This window comes from Pygocentrus nattereri, chromosome 16, assembly GCF_015220715.1.
Source record: "Pygocentrus nattereri isolate fPygNat1 chromosome 16, fPygNat1.pri, whole genome shotgun sequence".
In the NCBI taxonomy this organism is placed as follows: Eukaryota; Metazoa; Chordata; class Actinopteri; order Characiformes; family Serrasalmidae; genus Pygocentrus; species Pygocentrus nattereri.
Window position 1 is genome coordinate 2985982 of NC_051226.1, and position 21156 is coordinate 3007137.

The window sequence follows — 21156 nt, forward strand, 5'->3', positions numbered from 1 at the left end:
ATTCAGCTACAGCAGTTTAGCCCCACCATTCAGCTACAGCAGTTTAGCCCCACCATTCAGCTACAGCAGTTTAGCCCCACCATTCAGCTACAGCAGTTTAGCTCCACCATTCAGCTACAGCAGTTTAGCCCCACCATTCAGCTACAGCAGTTTAGCCCCACCCATTCAGCTACAGCAGTTTAGCCCCACCATTCAGCTACAGCAGTTTAGCCCCACCCATTCAGCTACAGCAGTTTAGCTCCACCATTCAGCTACAGCAGTTTAGCTCCACCATTCAGCTACAGCAGTTTAGCTCCACCATTCAGCCTAACAACCTTTATCTTTGCCCATTCATCTTAGCAAACTCTAGCCCCACCCAATCATTCTAAAGCAGTTTACAGAATAGGGTCCAGTTAGCTCACAGAGAGCCTGCTAAACAGAACAAGAGTCAACTGAATCAGTCACTACCACAGTAATGCACAGTCATAGGTTTACATGACATGATGCTAATTGGTGGGATCCAAGCTTTATCACTTGTCAGCTACATTGGCCTCATTGCTTGTTTAGTTTCAGCACTGGAGCAAACTTCAAACACCCACCATGTTTCGGGTGCCCGACTACATTTGGCATAAAAGGTGATACTGAGGGAATTTAGATTAAACTATCACTTTAAGAGCCTCAGACCAGAATCGTGAGCAGGATGAGCAGAGAAAACGAGATTATGCAGATGCTTATCAAACAGAAGAAGGTGCAGTGCAGGAGCCAGAGTGGATCAGGAGAGATTATATACTGCAGCACGTCAATCAGCAGCCCTCAGAGCACAACACTGCATGTGCAGCAGCACATTTATACAGCACACAGGGGGAACGGCACAGCAGCTCAGATCCTTTCTACACCCCATCAATATGATTAATCATCTAGCCCAGCGTTTTACACTATGAGCTTAAGAGATGAAGAATATGTACCTCAGTAAATTTCGTCTTTCACTGCAGTCTGAAACACCACGTAGCGCAATGCTGCATAAAATTTTAATCAATAGGTCGACCAATCAGAGCTGTGTTGTCATGGCTACTGCTGTAGTTTATTTGTTCATGTTTAATTGTTCGTTTTAATAAAGCTGTGCCTTCGTTGCTGTTAACTTTGACAATCTCATCGCTGTTGCTGCTGCATTAATCAATTTCTTTTTCATATCGCCCCCTAGGCTTCCTGTAGTGTATTACAGTCTGTCAGAGCGACTGTGTGGATCATATGAACATTATAGAGCTTTTTAAATGAAACAGTAGAAGCCGTATCGCCCCCTACGCTTCCTGTAGTGTATTACAGTCTGTCAGAGCGACTGTGTGGATCATATGAACATTATAGAGCTTTTTAAATGAAACAGTAGAAGCCGTATCGCCCCCTACGCTTCCTGTAGTGTGTTACAGTCTGTCAGAGCGACTATGTGGATCATATGAACATTATAGAGCTTTTTAAATGAAACAGTAGAAGCCATATCGCCCCCTACGCTTCCTGTAGTGTATTACAGTCTGTCAGAGCGACTGTGTGGATCATATGAACATTATAGAGCTTTTAAAATAAAACAGTAGAAGCCGTATCGCCCCCTACGCTTCCTGTAGTGTATTACAGTCTGTCAGAGCGACTGTGTGGATCATATGAACAATATAGAGGCTTTTTAAATGAAACAGTAGAAGCCGTATCGCCCCCTACGCTTCCTGTAGTGTGTTACAGTCTGTCAGAGCGACTATGTGGATCATATGAACATTATAGAGCTTTTTAAATGAAACAGTAGAAGCCATATCGCCCCCTACGCTTCCTGTAGTGTATTACAGTCTGTCAGAGCGACTGTGTGGATCATATGAACATTATAGAGCTTTTAAAATAAAACAGTAGAAGCCGTATCGCCCCCTACGCTTCCTGTAGTGTATTACAGTCTGTCAGAGCGACTGTGTGGATCATATGAACATTATAGAGCTTTTAAAATAAAACAGTAGAAGCCGTATCGCCCCCTACGCTTCCTGTAGTGTATTACAGTCTGTCAGAGCGACTGTGTGGATCATATGAACATTATAGAGCTTTTTAAATGAAACAGGAGAAGCCGTATCGCCCCCTACGCTTCCTGTAGTGTATTACAGTCTGTCAGAGCGACTGTGTGGATCATATGAACATTATAGAGCTTTTTAAATGAAACAGTAGAAGCCGTATCGCCCCCTACGCTTCCTGTAGTGTATTACAGTCTGTCAGAGCGACTGTGTGGATCATATGAACATTATAGAGCTTTTTAAATGAAACAGTAGAAGCCGTATCGCCCCCTACGCTTCCTGTAGTGTATTACAGTCTGTCAGAGTGACTGTGTGGATCATATGAACATTATAGAGCTTTTTAAATGAAACAGTAGAAGCCGTATCGCCCCCTACGCTTCCTGTAGTGTATTACAGTCTGTCAGAGTGACTGTGTGGACCATATGAACATTCTAGAGCTTTTTAAATGAAACAGTAGAAGCCGTATCGCCCCCTACGCCTCCTGTAGTGTACTACAGTCTGTCAGAGCGACTGTGTGGATCATATGAACATTATAGAGCTTTTTAAATGAAACAGTAGAAGCCGTATCGCCCCCTACGCTTCCTGTAGTGTATTACAGTCTGTCAGAGCGACTGTGTGGATCATATGAACATTATAGAGCTTTTTAAATGAAACAGTAGAAGCCGTATCGCCCCCTACGCTTCCTGTAGTGTACTACAGTCTGTCAGAGCGACTGTGTGGATCATATGAACATTATAGAGCTTTTTAAATGAAACAGTAGAAGCCGTATCGCCCCCTACGCTTCCTGTAGTGTATTACAGTCTGTCAGAGTGACTGTGTGGATCATATGAACATTATAGAGCATTCTCAATGAGTAAATGACTCCATGAACTAACAGTTGAAGCCCTGGTTTTATGCACTACTGATCTGGGTGATGAAGCACATGGACGAGTCAGTGTATTACGCGAGTCTTCTTTATTTTTAGAACATTTCCTCAAGTCATAATCACAGTCAATAGACGGGGTCAGAAAGCAGGCAGGATAATCCAAGACATATCCATAATCCAGAAAGCCAAAGAGCAGGCAGAACGACATTAATCCAGATTAAACCAAACAAAGATGCGGAAATCATGGAAACACGACTCAGAAATGCAGCACACACTTACCAGACTACTTAAAGAACACAGGCAAAACAATCACTGCCTACAGTTTTCTACCTTACTAGATCCACTTTGTACTCACTGGCCATTTTATCAGAAACACCCACCATATAGATCCACTTTCTAGGCGTACAGTTACAGACTGCAGTCAACATATTCCTCTACTTCATTTACCAATGGAAACAGACCACCACAGGACCACCACTGACCACATGTTATTTGAGTTTTGAACGCTCCAGCAGTTTTCCAGCTAAACACACAGCAAAGTGTCCTTCATTAGACCAAAAACACTTCATAAGAGATGAAACCAATTCCACTGCTAATTGCAAGCTGTGTGAGAGTGATGAGAAATAAACTATAAACAAGCGACTGGTTGGTGTAGCCTAGTGGGTATCATCGCTGCTTTCCACGCAGCAGGCTGGGGTTCAATCCCCTACTGGGTAAACACTTAGAAAAGAGTCCTTGGGCAAGACTCCTAACCGTACCTTCACCTACCTGTGTATAAATGATCTAACTGTAAGTCGATCTATATCGAGCAACCAAATTTACATGAAACAAACCACAGACATCTTCTTGTCTAATAAGGGGGAGGTTTTAGTGACGGATGTTGCCCCTTCAGATGAGCTAATGCACTGGACTAATAATGCACTAATAACACTGGAGCTAATCAGAGCGATGTTAGCTGCTGAGGAGGACTCGCCATCTTTCAGCAAACTTTACCGAAGCAACACAAAGAACTACATGAGTGTTTATCTTTAGACAGAATGCTCTAACCAATAACGTGAGCGCTGTACAGTCCTGCTTAAGGACTTTCAGCAGCATGTCAATCTTTACTCTGCAAACGGGAAAGTCCGCTACGCATAACCACCTCATGACGAAGCTTTAGTTGCTAAGCTGCTAATAAAATGCCTTGCATCAGAGATTATACTTTGGCGTCCTCTACTGGCTGCTGCTGGCATAGAAAGTCTCCTGTGGAGGCGTGGCTATGCAGATGAACACAAGCAAAGTCTCATGGTATGCGCACGCTCTCCTGAAAAGGACTATTTATTTGTTTATAGTGTCTGCGAGTTTAAGTTGTGTATACATGCTATTTGTGTTATTTAGTGTAGGGGGCTGTGGGTTTGGGGCGGGAGGTGATCTCCCCCGCGAGTTCGGTGACCTATATGCACCCCTTTCTGCCAGCGTGTTCAATAAGGAGCACTTCGTGCAGCAGAACCACGGCCACCCCTGTGTTTCTTCTGATGTTACAATATAAGTAAACCAAGATGGTGTTTTCCTAGTCAAGTCAATGAGGCGAAAAAGGGCTGCAGTTTCTTTCTTCTTAAATCATGCATCAACTGCCTCGCCCTGCCTTATCCTCCCGGGGCAGCAGCCTATGCTCAAAGACCTGGCAGCGGGCAGAACAGAGACAAAACACAAATAAGCTCATCGGAAAATGTCTGTTTAGGCTTAAAATACGCTCAGATCCTGATATTTACAAAAGTCGCCAGATTTTTATATTATATAATAACTGTTTTGTGACTCGGCCAGAATTTCCTGAGTGGGGGCTTGAGTCTCTGTCGTGTGCATAAGGGGGAAATGGGCACCGCCCCCTCTCATCAAAACCACATGACAGCAATCTGGGAAATATTTTGACACAGCAGCTCTTGGCGTAATGTATCTTCTCTGCTTCCACAGATGTCTTGCACACTCTTACAGCTACAATAAATCCATTTTGTGGATTTGGGGACCTCTCTGGTGGAAATATGTAACTGCATGCCATGTAACTTAATAATTTATAATACAGAAAGATATAAACAGAGTTTTGCTTAACTACCATAAAGGTGTTATACATTAAGTGATGAAGAATGACATTATCTTCATGGAAAATGCACTGATTTTTCAAAATTCCCCCATAATTTAGTGTATAAGGTATAAACAGAGTGACTCAGAGCGGTTTGGTATGAAAGGGTTCAGACGTCTTTACAGAGGTGGTGATAGGAACTAGGCGTCGCCGTGACTACAAGACAGATATAGACATTTATTTACTATCCAGAACCACCAGAGAACCTACACGAGTCTGAGTTTATATGGAATGCTGATGTTGGAAAATAGTGGAAAATCTGGAATAATGAGTTTTCTTTGGGGACTATTTTGCCGCACAGCGCCCTGCATGTCTCCCTCCACCATGAATGGAGTTGAAGTTCTCTAAACTCTCATAAAACAGCGTCTCAGTCATCAGGCAGTGAATTCAGAACCAGTTCATGTAGGAACTTTCTGTGAGGAGCTTTTAGAGGGACGTCTGGTTCCCATCACCACCACTGTGAACAGCTCTGACTCAGTAAGTTTATCTAGAACAGAGTTTTACACCAATTCCCCACTGAGTTCCCCTGTGTTAAATGACATAAGGCGTAGCTCTAACTGCCACTCCTTTATTTGGCTTGCTCTGGACAGACTGACGTCGTATTTGGAGCGTTTTGTAGGTGTTTGCTTGGAAAAATAAGAGCAAATACACGCAGAGTTGACGCGATATTCACTCCTCCATCACCGGATCACTGCTGTGTTCATTACTGAAGCTCTGAATGGAGTCACCCTTCAGCTGGGCATGAAGGACGGATCAGTGCTGGGATCTGAGGAGGCCTCATTAACTCACCACCACAGGACAGCCCTCTAAAACTGCACGCACCGCTGAGCATGCATGCTAATACGTATTGTATTCTTCTATTTGACACCAAAACTGAATACTTTTAATAATCAACAATTCTACAATGGACACAGTGTCATTTCCAGACTATCACTAACAAAATCATGGGCATCTGGGCCCATCAATACGCTATCGGGTCCAAAGTCGCTCCCCTCTGTCTAATTTTAAACAAAGATGAATGAGTTTGTGGAGCAGAGCGCCGTTCATTACTCTGATTAATCACCTCCCATTCCACAAAGCTGGATTAGAATGTTTAATTTATTCATTTAATTTATTCATTTAGCGCAGAAATGTGACATGCTGACCTCACAGCTTTCATTATTCTAATATACATATTGTACAATAACAGTGAAGACATTAAAACTATAACACGCTGAATTATGCAGCGAGTCACGAAGTGCTTCTTCTTCTTTCGGCTGCTCCCTTTAGGGGTCGCCACAGCGGATCATCTGCCTCCATCTTGCCCTATCCACTGCCTCCTCTACTTTTACACCAACCATCTCCATGTCCACCTTCACTATATCCATAAACCTTCTCTGAGGTCTACCTCTTCTCCTTCTACCCGACAGCTCCATCTCCAACATTCTTTGCCCAATATATCCACTATTCCTCAACACATGTCCAAACCATCTCAACCTGGCCTCTCTGGCTTTATCTCCAAACTGCTCCACCTTCACTGTCCCTCTGATCTGCTCATTTCTAATCTTGTCCATCCTTGTCACTCCCAACGAAAATCTCAGCATCTTCATCTCCGCCACCTCCAGCTCAGCCTCCTGTCTTTTAGACAGAGCCACAGTCTCCAAACCGTACATCATAGCAGGACCACTACTGTCTTGTAGACCTTCCCTTTCACTCTTGCTGCTATCCTTCTGTCACACATCAGCCCTGACACCCGTCTCCACCCACTCCATCCTGCCTGCACCCTCTTCTTCACCTCTTTTCTACACTGTCCATTGCTCTGGATGGTTGACCCAAGATATTTGAAGTCATCCACCTTTACGACCTCTACTCCTTGCATCTTCACCTTTCCACCTGCCTCCCTCTCATTCACACACATGTATTCTGTCTTGTCTCTACTGACCTTCCTTCTTCTCCTCTCCAGTGCAAACCTCCACCTCTCCAGATTCTCTTCCACCTGCTCTCTACTCTCACCACAGATTACATTGTCATCTGCAAACATCATGGGCCATGGAGCCTCCTGCCTGACCTCATCTGTCAACCTGTCCATCACCATTGCAAACAAGAAGGGGCTCAAAGCTGATCCCTGATGTAACCCCACCTTCACCTTGAAACCATTTGTCACTCCAACTGCACACCTCACCACTGTCTCACTATCCTCATACATGTCCTGCACCACCCTAACATACTTTTCAGCTACACCTGACTTCCTCATACAGTACCGCAGTTCCTGTCTTGGCACCCTATCATCTGCCTTCTCTAGATCCACAAAGACACAATGCAGCTCCTTCTGACCTTCTCTGTACTTCTCTACCAACACTCTCAACGCAAAAATTGCATCTGTGGTGCTCTTTCTGGGCATGAAACCAAACTGCTGCTCACTGATCTGGACCTCTGGCCTTAGCCTTGCTTCAACAACTCTTTCCCATACCTTCATGGTGTGGCTCATCAACTTCACAAATCCAAAATACCTCAGTCTAAACAGGGTAAAAGGGGCTAAGAGTATCAGAGAAACAGATGGACTACAGTCTGTAACTGTAGAACTACAGAGTGCAGCTATACAGTAAGTGGAGCTGATAAAGTGGACAGTGAGCGTAGAAACAGGGAGGTGGTCAGAGTGTTACGCTTGATTAGTGTGTGTGTGTGTATGTATGTATGTGTACCTCTGTCGCTGAAGTCATCCACCAGTATAATCTCCGCTATAAGCTCAGGCGGGGAGCGGTTGAGGACGCTGTGGACAGTCCGGAGGAGAGAAGACCAGCCTTCATTATGGAAGGGGATGATGATGCTGGTGTTGGGAAGTCTCTCTGCATACAGCTTCAGCTTACAGCTACACACACACACACACACACACACAAAAACTTATGAGATGCATTGATTGTCCAGTCTTAACTGCTAGAGAGAGAGAGAGAGAGAGAGAGAGAGAGAGAGAGAGAGAGAGAGAGTTCACTGTGATGCTCCCTCAACCATTTAGGAATCATCTTCGTGCCGAGATGCTTTAGGGGAACCCAGGTTATCCCAGGTGCTTGTTAAGATATTGCTAGGCCACTGCTATTGAATCCTAGGTGGTTGCTAAGGTGTTGCTTAGCTGTTGCTATTGTATCCCAGGTGGTTGCTTAGGTCTTGGTAAGCTGTTACTTTGGGATCCCAGGTGGTTACTAAGGAGTTGCAATGTTATCACATGTGGTTGCTAAGATGTTGACAGGCCATTGCTATGGAATCCCAGGTGGTTGCTAAGGTGTTCCTAGACTGTTGTCTTGGTATTCCAGGTGGTTGCTAGGTCATTGCTGTTGTTGCCAAGGTGTTGCTAACCCATTGCTATGGAATCCCAGCTAGGCTGTTGCTATGGTATCCAAGACAGATGCTAGGCTGTTGCTTTGTGGTCCCATGTGGTTGCTAAGGCCATTGCTAATTCCAGGTGACTGCTAAGGTGTTGCTAGGCTGTTGTCATGGTATTCCAGATGGTTGCTAGGCCATTGCTATGTTAGCCCATGTGGTCGCTAAGGTGTTGCTACCCCACTGCTATGGAATCCCAGGTGGTTGCTAGGTTGTTGCTATGATATACCAGTGGTTGCTAAGGTGTTGCTTGGCTATTGCTATGTTACCCAGGTGGGTGTTAACGTGTGTATATATTTGCTAGTATGTAGCAAATGCCATAGAAAGCCATCAGTCCCAAAAGCACAAGCACACTAGACCCATACAGACTTTATAAAACTGCTAGTGATTCTACCTCAAAACCTGCAACTTGTAAAAATGGTAGACAAAGCATAAAATAACTAAGCGAATAACAGTAAGTTGGCTTTGCATTTGAATAATTAAACAAGACGACTGTGGCTGACTAAGGGTTAAGACGGCTGCAGGGCCTCTTTCCAGGAGAATCTGGAGCAGCTGAAACTCAGCCAGCTAATAAACTTCATTACATGCTCTCTAAAAATGGACAGATTGGAGGATGTTAAGGGTTTGTGTGACCTCTGAACGTTTGAAGATTAGTTGAAGCGAGTGGTTCAGAGCGTCGGCCAAACGGCACCTCAGAGACCGAGCGAGAAAAACAGGCCTGACGCGTGTATCAGAAGAAACTCCGAGGGAGCAGACTGATCTCCATCTCTCCGTGTCTGATCATCTGAGGAAGCTCACTCAGCTTTCTACCCTCATTAGTCATTCAACCTTAAAGAAGCTGTGAAGTTAAAAATAAATAAATAAATAATAATAAAACAGCAAAGTTACTTCACATTTTCAGTGGGTTGATATCAGCGGGGTAGCTTAAATTAAACGGAATTCCAATGGTTTTCCAAAATTTCTGCATAATTAAATGGTTAAAATGTCTATATCTGTGTTGTAGTCCTGGCGACTCCTGGTTCCCACCACATCCACTGAAGAAGAAATCAGAGTATTTCTTTAGAGGAATCTGTTCTAGTTCATCTCAAAGGCGCTAGATGGGGTTGAGGTCAGGACTCTGTGAGGGTCAGTCAAGTTCTTCCACACCAAACTCACCCAGTCATGACTTTATGGAGCTGCATTGCGCACTGGGGCTCAGTCATGCTGGAACAGAAAAGGTTCTTCCCCAAACTGTTCCCACAAAGTTGGAAGCAAACAAGCAAACAGAATGTCTTGGTGCTGAAGCATTAAGATTTCCCTTCACTCGAACTAAGGGTTCTAGGCCGACCCCTGAAAAACAGCCCCATATCATTATCCCTCCTCCACCAAACTTTACAGCTGACACCATGCAGTCAGGCAGGTAACATTCTCCTGGAATTCACCAAACCCAGACTCTCTTAAACCTATAAACCTGTTCGATTTTTGCCAACGTGAAGTCTCTGACTAATCCCAGTCATTTCTAGTGTTGGCATGACAACAACCAAGATGGCAAGCTGACAAACGGATAAACTGATGATAAAACCAACAACTGGAACTTTTGCATCTTTTTTGATGTCTGCAGCCTCAGAATTTACAAAAGCAGGTCAAATCAGCAAGTGCAACACAAATAAATGACACGAAAATTCCAAAACAGTGATTTATTGTTTAAGGTGGCTATTAAAATTTCCTTTATTTTACTAATTTTCAATGGCACCGTGCAGGATGCTTTCCGCTGTGTAAAAGCAAAAGGAGAGCAGTGAGTTTTGCCACCTCATCATGCCACCAGATCGGGCTGCTAATGGATTCTGATCCTTTTGACGTTTGTGAAAATGCTCTAGTTGCTGGTAGATGGCTGATTCGTCATCTTGGTTGTTGTCATGTCAACGCCAGAGACGACTGGTAATGTTGAACAGAGAGTCAATAAAACAATGTCACATTTTTGCTGCCTGAAAAATCATGTTTGGGGTGTAAGACAATCAGTTATACACTTTCTGCAATTGATGTTTTGTTGTCCGAATAAATCACTCTCAGCTTCGAAAGCCTGCAAAAAAATCTGTGGAGCATTGTTGAACAAACTTCTCCGGCTACAATAGATAATAATAAACACGCTGTGCAGGTTCAGTAAATTCGTTATAAAATATTTAATGAAATGTAAATATCAGTTTTGCTTCTATACTTCTGACCTGCTGTGTAAATTAAAGTGGACTATAAAAGCTAACAAACAAATTTTATTCTCACTTTGGGTGTCGTATGTCGGGCAGCGAGCGATTCAGGGAGATTCTGTTGCTGACATAAATGTTGAAGCCGTTCTCTCTGTAGGCCTGGTCAACACGGTCGGCGTCGGTCAGCGGGAATGACTTGCCCTGTTCACCATTACCTGCAAACAGATAAACACAAATACGTAGAAAATAAGCTTAATATTAACCAGCTGTGGTGAGTGAACTTAATCAGTAAAGATGAAATGAATCCTGTGCTATTAAACAAGCTGTAGAAATAACCCCAGATTATACCATGTGGGAATCAACACAGCATTTTTACTGACATAATCGGGATAAGGAGCGGCAAAAATAAACAGATATGCATCATACTCCTTAAGTGTATAGCTCAGGAACCAAGCGTATAGCTCAGGACCCAAGCGTATATACCCCAGGACCCAAGCGTATATAGCCCAGGACCCAAGCGTGTATAGCTCAGGACCCAAGCGTGTATAGCTCAGGACCCAAGCGTATATAGCCCAGGACCCAAGCATATATAGCTCAGGACCCGAGCGTGTATAGCTCAGGACCCAAGCGTATATAGCTCAGGACCCAAGCGTATATAGCTCAGGACCCAAGCGTATATAGCTCAGGACCCAAGCGTGTATAGCTCAGGACCCAAGCGTGTATAGCCCAGGACCCAAGCGTGTATAGCTCAGGACCCAAGCGTATATAGCCCAGGACCCAAGCGTGTATAGCTCAGGACCCAAGCGTGTATAGCTCAGGACCCAAGCGTATATAGCCCAGGACCCAAGCGTATATAGCTCAGGACCCAAGCGTATATAGCCCAGGACCCAAGCGTATATAGCTCAGGACCCAAGCGTATATAGCCCAGGACCCAAGGGTATATAGCTCAGGACCCAAACGTGTATAGCTCAGGACCCAAGCGTATATAGCCCAGGACCCAAGCGTATATAGAGCTCAGGACCCAAGCGTATATAGCTCAGGACCCAAGCGTATATAGCTCAGGACTCAAGCGTATATAGCCCAGGACCCAAGCGTATATAGCTCAGGACCCAAGCGTGTATAGCCCAGGACCCAAGCGTATAAAGCCCAGGACCCAAGCGTATGTAGCCCAGGACCCAAGCGTATATAGCTCAGGACCCAAGCGTATATAGCCCATGACTCAAGCGTATATAGCTCAGGACCCAAGCGTGTATAGCTCAGGACTCAAGCGTATATAGCCCAGGACCCAAGCGTATATAGCTCAGGACCCAAGCGTATATAGCCCATGACTCAAGCGTATAGCTCAGGACCCAAGCGTGTATAGCCCAGGACCCAAGCGTATATAGCTCAGGACCCAAGCGTATGTAGCTCAGGACCCAAGCGTATGTAGCTCAGGACCCAAGCGTATATAGCTCAGGACCCAAGCGTATATAGCCCAGGACCCAAGCGTGTATAGCTCAGGACCCAAGCGTGTATAGCTCAGGACCCAAGCGTGTATAGCTCAGGACCCAAGCGTATATAGCTCAGGACCCAAGCGTATATAGCTCAGGACCCAAGCGTATGTAGCTCAGGACCCAAGCGTATGTAGCTCAGGACCCAAGCGTATATAGCTCAGGACCCAAGCGTATATAGCTCAGGACCCAAGCGTATATAGCTCAGGACCCAAGCGTATGTAGCTCAGGACCCAAGCATATATAGCTCAGGACCCAAGCGTATATAGCTCAGGACCCAAGCGTGTATAGCTCAGGACCCAAGCGTATATAGCTCAGGACCCAAGCGTGTATAGCTCAGGACCCAAGCGTATATAGCTCAGGACCCAAGCGTGTATAGCCCAGGACCCAAGCGTGTATAGCCCAGGACCCAAGCGTGTATAGCCCAGGACCCAAGCGTGTATAGCTCAGGACCCAAGCGTATATAGCCCAGGACCCAAGCGTGTATAGCCCAGGACCCAAGCGTATGTAGCCCAGGACCCAAGCGTGTATAGCCCAGGACCCAAGCGTGTATAGCTCAGGACCCAAGCGTATATAGCCCAGGACCCAAGCGTATATAGCTCAGGACCCAAGCGTATATAGCTCAGGACTCAAGCGTATATAGCCCAGGACCCAAGCGTATATAGCTCAGGACCCAAGCGTGTGTAGCCCAGGACCCAAGCGTATGTAGCCCAGGACCCAAGCGTATGTAGCCCAGGACCCAAGCGTATATAGCTCAGGACCCAAGCGTATATAGCCCAGGACTCAAGCGTATATAGCTCAGGACCCAAGCGTGTATAGCTCAGGACTCAAGCGTGTATAGCTCAGGACCCAAGCGTGTATAGCCCAGGACCCAAGCGTATATAGCTCAGGACCCAAGCGTGTATAGCCCAGGACCCAAGCGTATATAGCTCAGGACCCAAGCGTATATAGCTCAGGACCCAAGCATATAAAGCCCAGTACCCAAGCGTATATAGCTCAGGACCCAAGCGTATATAGCTCAGGACCCAAGCGTATATAGCTCAGGACCCAAGCGTATATAGCTCAGGACCCAAGCGTATGTAGCTCAGGACCCAAGCGTATATAGCTCAGGACCCAAGCGTGTATAGCTCAGGACCCAAGCGTGTATAGCTCAGGACCCAAGCGTGTATAGCTCAGGACCCAAGCGTATATAGCTCAGGACCCAAGCGTGTATAGCCCAGGACCCAAGCGTGTATAGCTCAGGACCCAAGCGTATAAAGCCCAGGACCCAAGCGTATGTAGCCCAGGACCCAAGCGTACAGCCCAGGACCCAAGCGTGTATAGCTCAGGACCCAAGCGTACAGCCCAGGACCCAAGCGTATATAGCTCAGGACCCAAGCGTACAGCCCAGGACCCAAGCGTATATAGCCCAGGACCCAAGCGTATATAGCCCAGGACAAACAGGTGTTTTTTGAGCATTCCTCAACTTTCCCAGTCTTTTGTTGCTCCTGTCCCAACTTGTTTGGAATCTGTTGCAGGCATCAAATTCAAAACGAGTGAATTTTTTAAAAATCAATAAAGTTCATCCGTTTGAACATTAAATATCTTGTCTTTGTAGTGTATTCAGTTGAATTTAGGTTGAAAAAGATTTGCAAATCATTGTATTCTGTTTTTATTTATGTTTAACACAACGTCCCAACTTGGGGGAACTGGGGTTGTACTTCAGATAATAATATCAGATCGGATAATGGAGAAACTCTGAGTCTACATTAATCAGACAGTGATCAGATTCCTGCTTTGCAACCAGCCAATAAACTCACAGAAGATGACGTGACATAAATGTAATGTAAAACTCACACTGCACAACTTTACCTAAAAATATGATCATACATCATCTAGAAGATGAAGACTATTCAAAACCTTCTTTTCGTCAAGCACACATTTGGTATTTCAGTGTTTTGCGGCAACGTTGCTCGCTTATTTCCGGTACAGCTGCCTGTTTTCGCACGTGCTCAGACTGAGAAATCCAAAAGAAATCAGAGTAAGATCTCACAGCACTGAGAAATCTGACTACTGAGCTAAATCCAGCCTCTTAATCAGATTTCTAGACCTTCCTCCAATCTAAGAAGCCAGAGTGGGCTGTTTACATGACCATTTAATAATCAGATAACTGCAGAAATCAGATTATGATCGGATTATTCGGCGCACGTAACCGCACTCAATGTTTGTTTTACACCCAGATCCATTACAGTGAATTTCCAAATACTGAAAATCTCTCATAAGTATAAATATTACAATATTATTCCTCAAGATTCAGGTCTGACTGTTTTGAATTGCTTGCTGGTTTATATTTTCTGTCTTCCCAGTAAACACTCAACTGTGAAACCAACAGGAGCCAATGCATTATTCAACTTTCCTGGTAATGCATCAGTTTCTGCCCTCACATCGTACTGAATGGATCTCATGCATAGAAACAGCCACATAGCCAAGGCCTTGACTCTGCCGTAGCCCCTTCCAGCTTAACCATCATTCAGTCCCCATACAAATGTGTGAAAGGGGCTTATAGAAGCAAACTTCAGACAATGTGTCTGGCCTGACTGACATTTAGAGTCAGAGGGGGAATCACTGAGCATTAGATTTTTCACCAAACTGCCACTTTCTGTGAAGTGTGTACTCACCTGTTCGGGCTGCGTCTCTTTTGATCACTTCATAATCGTGCCAGTCTTTCCTCCGCTGACCACTGTGACCCACAGGTGGCCTGGGCCCTCCGTTCAGTCCCTAAAACACAAAGGCAGTACAGTAAGACGCGTACAACTCGCCCGTCCTTTAATATCAGCCACCAGCGTTCATCTAGTTCTGTTCTCCAGCACTGAATTCCTTAAAAAACACACACTTACACTAAAAGCTTCTCAAAACTATCATAAAACGTCTCAGACATCACAACACATTAACAGCTATTTAACGTATGGACTATGAGCTTTTAGAGGCGGACGTCTGGACTGGGTTGTGCTGGTTTTGCAAAGCTTTTACTTAAGTTTGCGTAAAGTCTATCAAGTCGGTTAATTAAAGCTATTCTTTTACATTCGGTTGCACCAACATCCTTAACTGTAACAACTAGGGAACCCACACGTCACGTAATATAGGCTAATGATAACACTCAGAATCGTCTATTTAAGATCTACAGACCCACTCCCACTCAAACACAACGGCAGCTTGTGCCGACTTTTTCCAAAAACAAGCAGAAGAAAATATTAATTAACGTTCATCTCTGAAATTCTGGGCAATGTTTTTTAAACTGATTAAGCCGGATGGCTAAAACATGAGCTGTTCTAACTTTGGTAACATGCGACTACTGACTTAACAAAACAACACAAGTGAATTTGCTTAAAAAAAGTCTAAAAGTGTGATCACTTTAAACCAATCAGAAGTTGTTCTGCTCATTTTTCTTTAAATGATCTAAACAAGCTGAATTTAGCTGGACATGAATGGGTTAAAAATAACACGCCTATGGATTGGAGGGTCTATGCTGTACCTAAACTGTCATTATACCTTTTGTTGCTGATCACTGAAAAAAAAAAAAAAGCACAAAAACACACACACACACACACACACACACACACACACTCTGTCCAACGAAAAGCATGTGTCTCAATCTTTGGCGATGTTTATTTTTCTATATAAAATCAATACACCAGCTGTCCTTTACATTGTGTGAAACTTTCCTGATGAATGGACCAATAAAAACACCCTTAGAATAAAATCTCTATATAATTATATATAATTCTCTATATGACATATAATAATATATAACGTACAACTCCTGACAGCAGATATATGGACTGTAGTCACTCCCGGGTAAAATGAATGCGTTCAACATTAACGCATTTCAAATGAATGCATTTCACTCTCGATTACGCTTCTCTGCACTGCAGCATTATTTCCATCTGTATCCAGACAGATGGATGTAGAGCCATATGGGTTTAGTTCTGGATGCAGGACACACTGCGTATAAAACTATACAAGGCATTTACAAAACGCATAGAAAAGTCCTCTTATAAAGAAACCCTGAAACCTCCACAAGCCATGAAGAAACTCAACTTACAGGGAGAAACAGTTACTCACGATTCTGAGATTTCTTTTTGATATGACAATATTTTGGTACACAGACAAAATCACTAGTAGTGCCATTCTAGCCTTTAAATACTGATAATATCCATAATAGACTCAGAAAAACAGACGGTTTATCACAAAAACTGAATTTATCATGACAATGTCAGAATATCTCCACCTTTAATCCCCCACACTAACGCTTACCGTCAGAATCTGCAGTTATCAAGCATTTGCACCCACACCAGTCAGGCATAACGCTCTGACCACCTCCTCGTTCTTCTCCGCTCACTGTCCACTTTATCAGCTCCACTTACTGTATAGCTGCACTCTGTAGTTCTACAGTTACAGACTGTAGTCCATCTGTTTCTCTGATACTCTGTTACCCTGTTCTTCAGTGGTCAGGACCCCCATGGACCCTCACAGAGCCGGTACTGTTTGGGTGGTGGGTCATTCTCAGCACTGCAGTAACACTGACCCGGTGGTGGTGTGTTAGTGTGTGTTGTGCTGGTCTGAGTGGATCAGACACAGCAGTGCTGCTGGAGTTTTTATTGGGATACAGCAGATATTAAACCATCCCAAATGTTGTTTACTTATTTTTTGAGGAGCTACAAATTATAGGGATGAATATTTGTAAGATATACCAAGTAATATCAGATAAACAATTACAGTTGACTAATATTTCAACACATCAGCCTGTTTCAGACACTGAGGGGGAAACTGAGTATATAACTGTAAAAACTGCTGCAGTCATAATTCTCTAAAAAAGGAACTGCTTTCAGTTTTTTTCAGTTCTTTGAAGAGTCGTCAACTGAACTTGCTTCTTATTCGACTTTTCCACTCCACCTTAAATAATACAACAATCAACTTCAGCTACGTTCACATTAAAAGCCTCGTTGATCAAATCCGTTTTTATTGCTCTAATCCGATCTCTCCGTCTCGATGGTTCACCCTCGTTTAGGTAAGAGACTCAAATCGGTCATTAATGTGATGAACTGGCCTGAACTGACCCTCATGAGCTCCTCCTACTCAGCAACGTCACGCGACTGAATCACTGCATCATCAGCGCAAACTAACGAGCAGAACGAGCTTCGCTGAGAAGATCATTAACTCTGATCAGCTCTCAGCTTCATTATTAGAGCCAGACGGAGGAGAAAAAGGTGAGACGAGCTGCTTTTCCACCGTTTACAGGCTTTAACGTCTGTTCGGCGCTGTTGCCATGGTAACGCTGAATGACGGCACACGCGCAGTGGAAAAAGCGCATGAATTCCGATCTGAGGGTCACATTAAGGTCACATGGCCACAAATCGGATACGCATCCGATCTAGAACCACATATGAAAGTGGCTCAGGTCGGATTTGAGAAGATCAGATTTGCGTCCACACAGCCCTGAAAACACCAGATCTGAGTCACATCTGGGCAGAAAATCAGATCAGTGTCACTTTAACCTGGTAATGTGAACACAGCCCAACATTACTGTCCCACATAGACGGTCTAAATACTTTTTAATCTCCCCTAAACACTTTAAAAGCACACAGCCTTTTATTTTGGAAAATAATACGTTGAAGATGTCGTTGACACTGTGCTATATTAAAATAATAAACTAATTTACAAACAATAACAAAAGAAACAAAATCGAGGAAAAGAAAGCAAATTGGACGATGAGCGTTTAACCCACCAGTGGGCAGCCTGGAAATCACTGAGCAAGCAGTCAGTGGGCTGCCAGCTGTGGCATCAAGGCCAAGAGTGGCCTGCTCTCCTCTTGCTTTCTGAGGTGCTGTTAGCACAATGCTAACTGTTTTCTATAAAAAAAACCTACTGCAAGCTGCTAGCTAGAGAACAAACGCTGGCTGATTCATTTGGGATACAAGGAAAAACGTATGAATCAGATTTTCAAGCCAAGCTACAATTAAGTTACTGCACAGAAGCACCGCCAGCACTGCTAAAACATTCACTGATAAAACGCATTAAGGTGTGCAGTTAGCATGGGGCTAACGGGTGGGGTATTACTACATCTCTCGTTACATCGACTGTGGGGCTGGAGGTTAGGGATCCAGCCTCGTGACCGGAAGGTTGCCGGTTCGATCTCCAGAGCCGACAGCACATGACTGAGGTGTCCTTGAGCAAGACACCAAACCCCCAACTGCTCCCCGGGCGCCGTGGATAGGGCTGCCCACCGCTCCGGGCAACCTCAGTCATGGACTGTCGGCGCTGGGGATCGAACCAGCAACCTTCCGGTCACAGGGCCAGTTCCCTAACCTCCAGCCCACGACTGCCCCAGGTGCTAAAGGTGCTAAAACTAAAGAAGAAAACACCAAACAGGCCTCAGCTGATCAACTCCACCTGGAGTCAGAGCTACACAAACCGAGTCAATTCCAACCATTTTTCACTTTAAATGAATATCTGAAGCTTCTAGCTGAGGCAGGTGGTGTGAGCTTCATTCAGTAGCTGAACACCTGAGCTCGGATCGGCGTCTCTCAGCCTGAGGGACGTTTCACTCACGCAGCTGCCGCATTTCTCACATTTCACAGCCAGGGAGAAAAATCCTGTATCACAGCGACTGTGACTGTTTACAATCTTTAATCCACAGAGCATAATGAGAAAATAACGAGGGGCTCCCGAGCGGCGCAGCCGTCTAAGCGTTGGCCCCGTCGTCATCAGGAGATCATGAGTTTGATCCCTGGTGATGCTGCAGTCGTCCATATTCGGGAGTCCAAGAGAGCACAGTTGGCCTGGCTGTCTCTGGGTGGGCAGGACGGCCCCCCTTCCCCCCCATCACTCAACGTGATGCCAGTCAGCGCAGGTGTCTGTTAGCTGACGTAACAGATCTGGCGGTTGGCGCTTTCCTCCGAGTTCGGCTGTCCCATGACGTCGCGTGAGCAGCAGTTTGAAAAGAAGCGGTGGTTTCACAGGTCTTGGAGGAAGCCTGTGCTGCCTCCACCCTCCTAGCGTTGAAAGCATCGTGTCACTGAGGGATTGCTATAGGCTGAGTGGGCGGGGCTAAACTGCTGTACACTGAATGGGCGGGGCTAAACTGCTGTACAATGAATGGGTGGAGCTAAAGTGCTGTAGGCTGAATGTATGAGGTAAACTGGTCCAGAAGTTTCTCCTTCTGAATCTGGGTTCAGTGGTTCTCCTTCATGCTCCTGAGGAGTTTCTCCTGACACGGTCTCCCTTGGCGACGGTCATTAGGGAGAATCAAATTAAGGAAACTCAGGAAATTGCAGCTGCGACACGCTGACCACTCTGCCCTAAACCACACAGCTTCAGAGCTCCAGTATGACAGAGACTGCACTCGTCAAAAGTTTGGTGACACTTTGCTTTCTTTTAAAATTTGAGTCTCAAATTTTTAATGAAGTGTAAAAACAAAAACCATATAAACCTATAACCTATAAAGGTTTAAATCAGCTCTTTGCTGATGCTTCATTAAAGTACAAAGTATTTTCACTGGTATGAAGAGCAGGTTTTGTCAAAACTGAAACTCTTTTGGCCAAAAGGCAGATAAAGAGCCAATATTATGCAAATCTGAATTTTTTTACGTGCTTTATTTTCTTTTTTTTTTCCCCTCAAAGTGCCTGTAAACAATGTTCATGTTTCAAATGGACTCTCCAGTTTGTAAACCACTGTGTTTGTGATATCATAAACACTGCATTCCATACATCCACATAATCAGCCTACAGCTCTTTAGCCCCAGCCTCTCATACTTAAGTCATAAAGCAGGCCTGGCATTACTGATACATGACTGTCTAATCACTGTTATGTGAAATCCAATTTTTTGCCACCATAGGTTCTACTACATGCTTGGAAAGGGAGGGGTGAGGGAGGGGGATTCAGCTGGTTGCAGTCTGCAACCTCACCACAAGATGCCACTACAACTTACACACTACACAGCCTCTTTAATTCTAAGGAAGGGGTCCCAACCCAAATGTTAAGAAGAGCCATTTTGTCCTTTCAAAAAAAAAAAAAAAAATCTAACCGCCACAACATTTTATGTCCATTTTACAAATCATGCCTGTAAATGTCTTTCAGTATGTGTTAATGTACTAGTAAAGGGTAAAAACATAAAATCAATGAAAACACAGACTTGTTTTGCTCTGCTAAGTTTTGGCTCACCTACAGCCGCTTTTCTTGCATCTCCGGTCGGAAACTTTTCCACAAAAGTAGAACCTTTTATGAGGCTGACGTCACATCTCATTCTCCAGCTCCTTGCTCTAATTTCCCAGTTCCACCTTAAATGGTGCCTGAGGTGCCATTTAAGGTGGAACTGGAGAATTCAAACAAAAAGCTAGAGAACAAGAAACTGACTTCAGCTTTTAGTGTTTGGTCAGTTTAAATCTCTCTCTTTGCCTTTTCGTAGCTACTAGCTGGGCGAGACTGTCGTCAGTGTTGCTATGGTGACCAGCCGTCTGCGCTGATCTTCAGGGTTAAAGGGTGAATCAGCAGTTCTACATTAACTCCAGCGTTTAAGACCATTTACTGTTAAACTGTGTTGAAGGATCAGCAGAGCTTTATTTTACTGTAGAGGAGGATTATTTTATTATTACCTACTGATCTGATTCAGATGTGGAGCAGCAACAGGGCAGGAAAAGACCTGCATGACACCGACACCTATTCTAGGACAAAGCGAGGTTGGAAAACGGTCATGCACAAATGAACTGGCACACAAACTGTACAGAACGCTGGACCTCAGCGAAAACATGCAAGAAAAATAAAATGCAGGGTACTGGCCCTTTAAACATCTGAAAGGTTTTACTGCAGATGAGAGCCGACATCACAATGAGAGGTGAAAGTGGGTGTGGCCTTTGGCTTTACTCCCAAAGGAAGTACCATCACTTTACTATGGTCAGATATTAAAAAAAAAAAAAAAAAAAAAAAAAAAACAACAACAACAACAACAACAACAACAACAACAACAACAACAACAACATGATCATCTGGATTAAAAACCATTCAGGAAGGCAAGGCATCCCTAAACGTCAGCCGTGAGGATGTAGGTCAGCGGTTCGTTAGAATAAACGAGTGTGTGAGTAAACGAGTGTGTGAGTAA

General features: G+C 44.4%; 1 protein-coding gene across 1 annotated transcript in view; it reads right to left on the reverse strand.

Moving 5' to 3' along the window:
- galnt10 (UDP-N-acetyl-alpha-D-galactosamine:polypeptide N-acetylgalactosaminyltransferase 10 (GalNAc-T10)) overlaps positions 1–21156 on the reverse strand; it is a 100986-nt gene that overhangs the window by 56821 nt on the left and 23009 nt on the right. Inside the window, exons 2-4 of the mRNA XM_017719564.2 lie at positions 14681–14780; positions 10610–10748; positions 7681–7847 (exon numbers count right to left, since the gene is read on the reverse strand). Coding sequence (XP_017575053.1) covers positions 7681–7847; positions 10610–10748; positions 14681–14780 — 406 coding nt within the window. The remainder of the gene's footprint in view (positions 1–7680; positions 7848–10609; positions 10749–14680; positions 14781–21156) is intronic.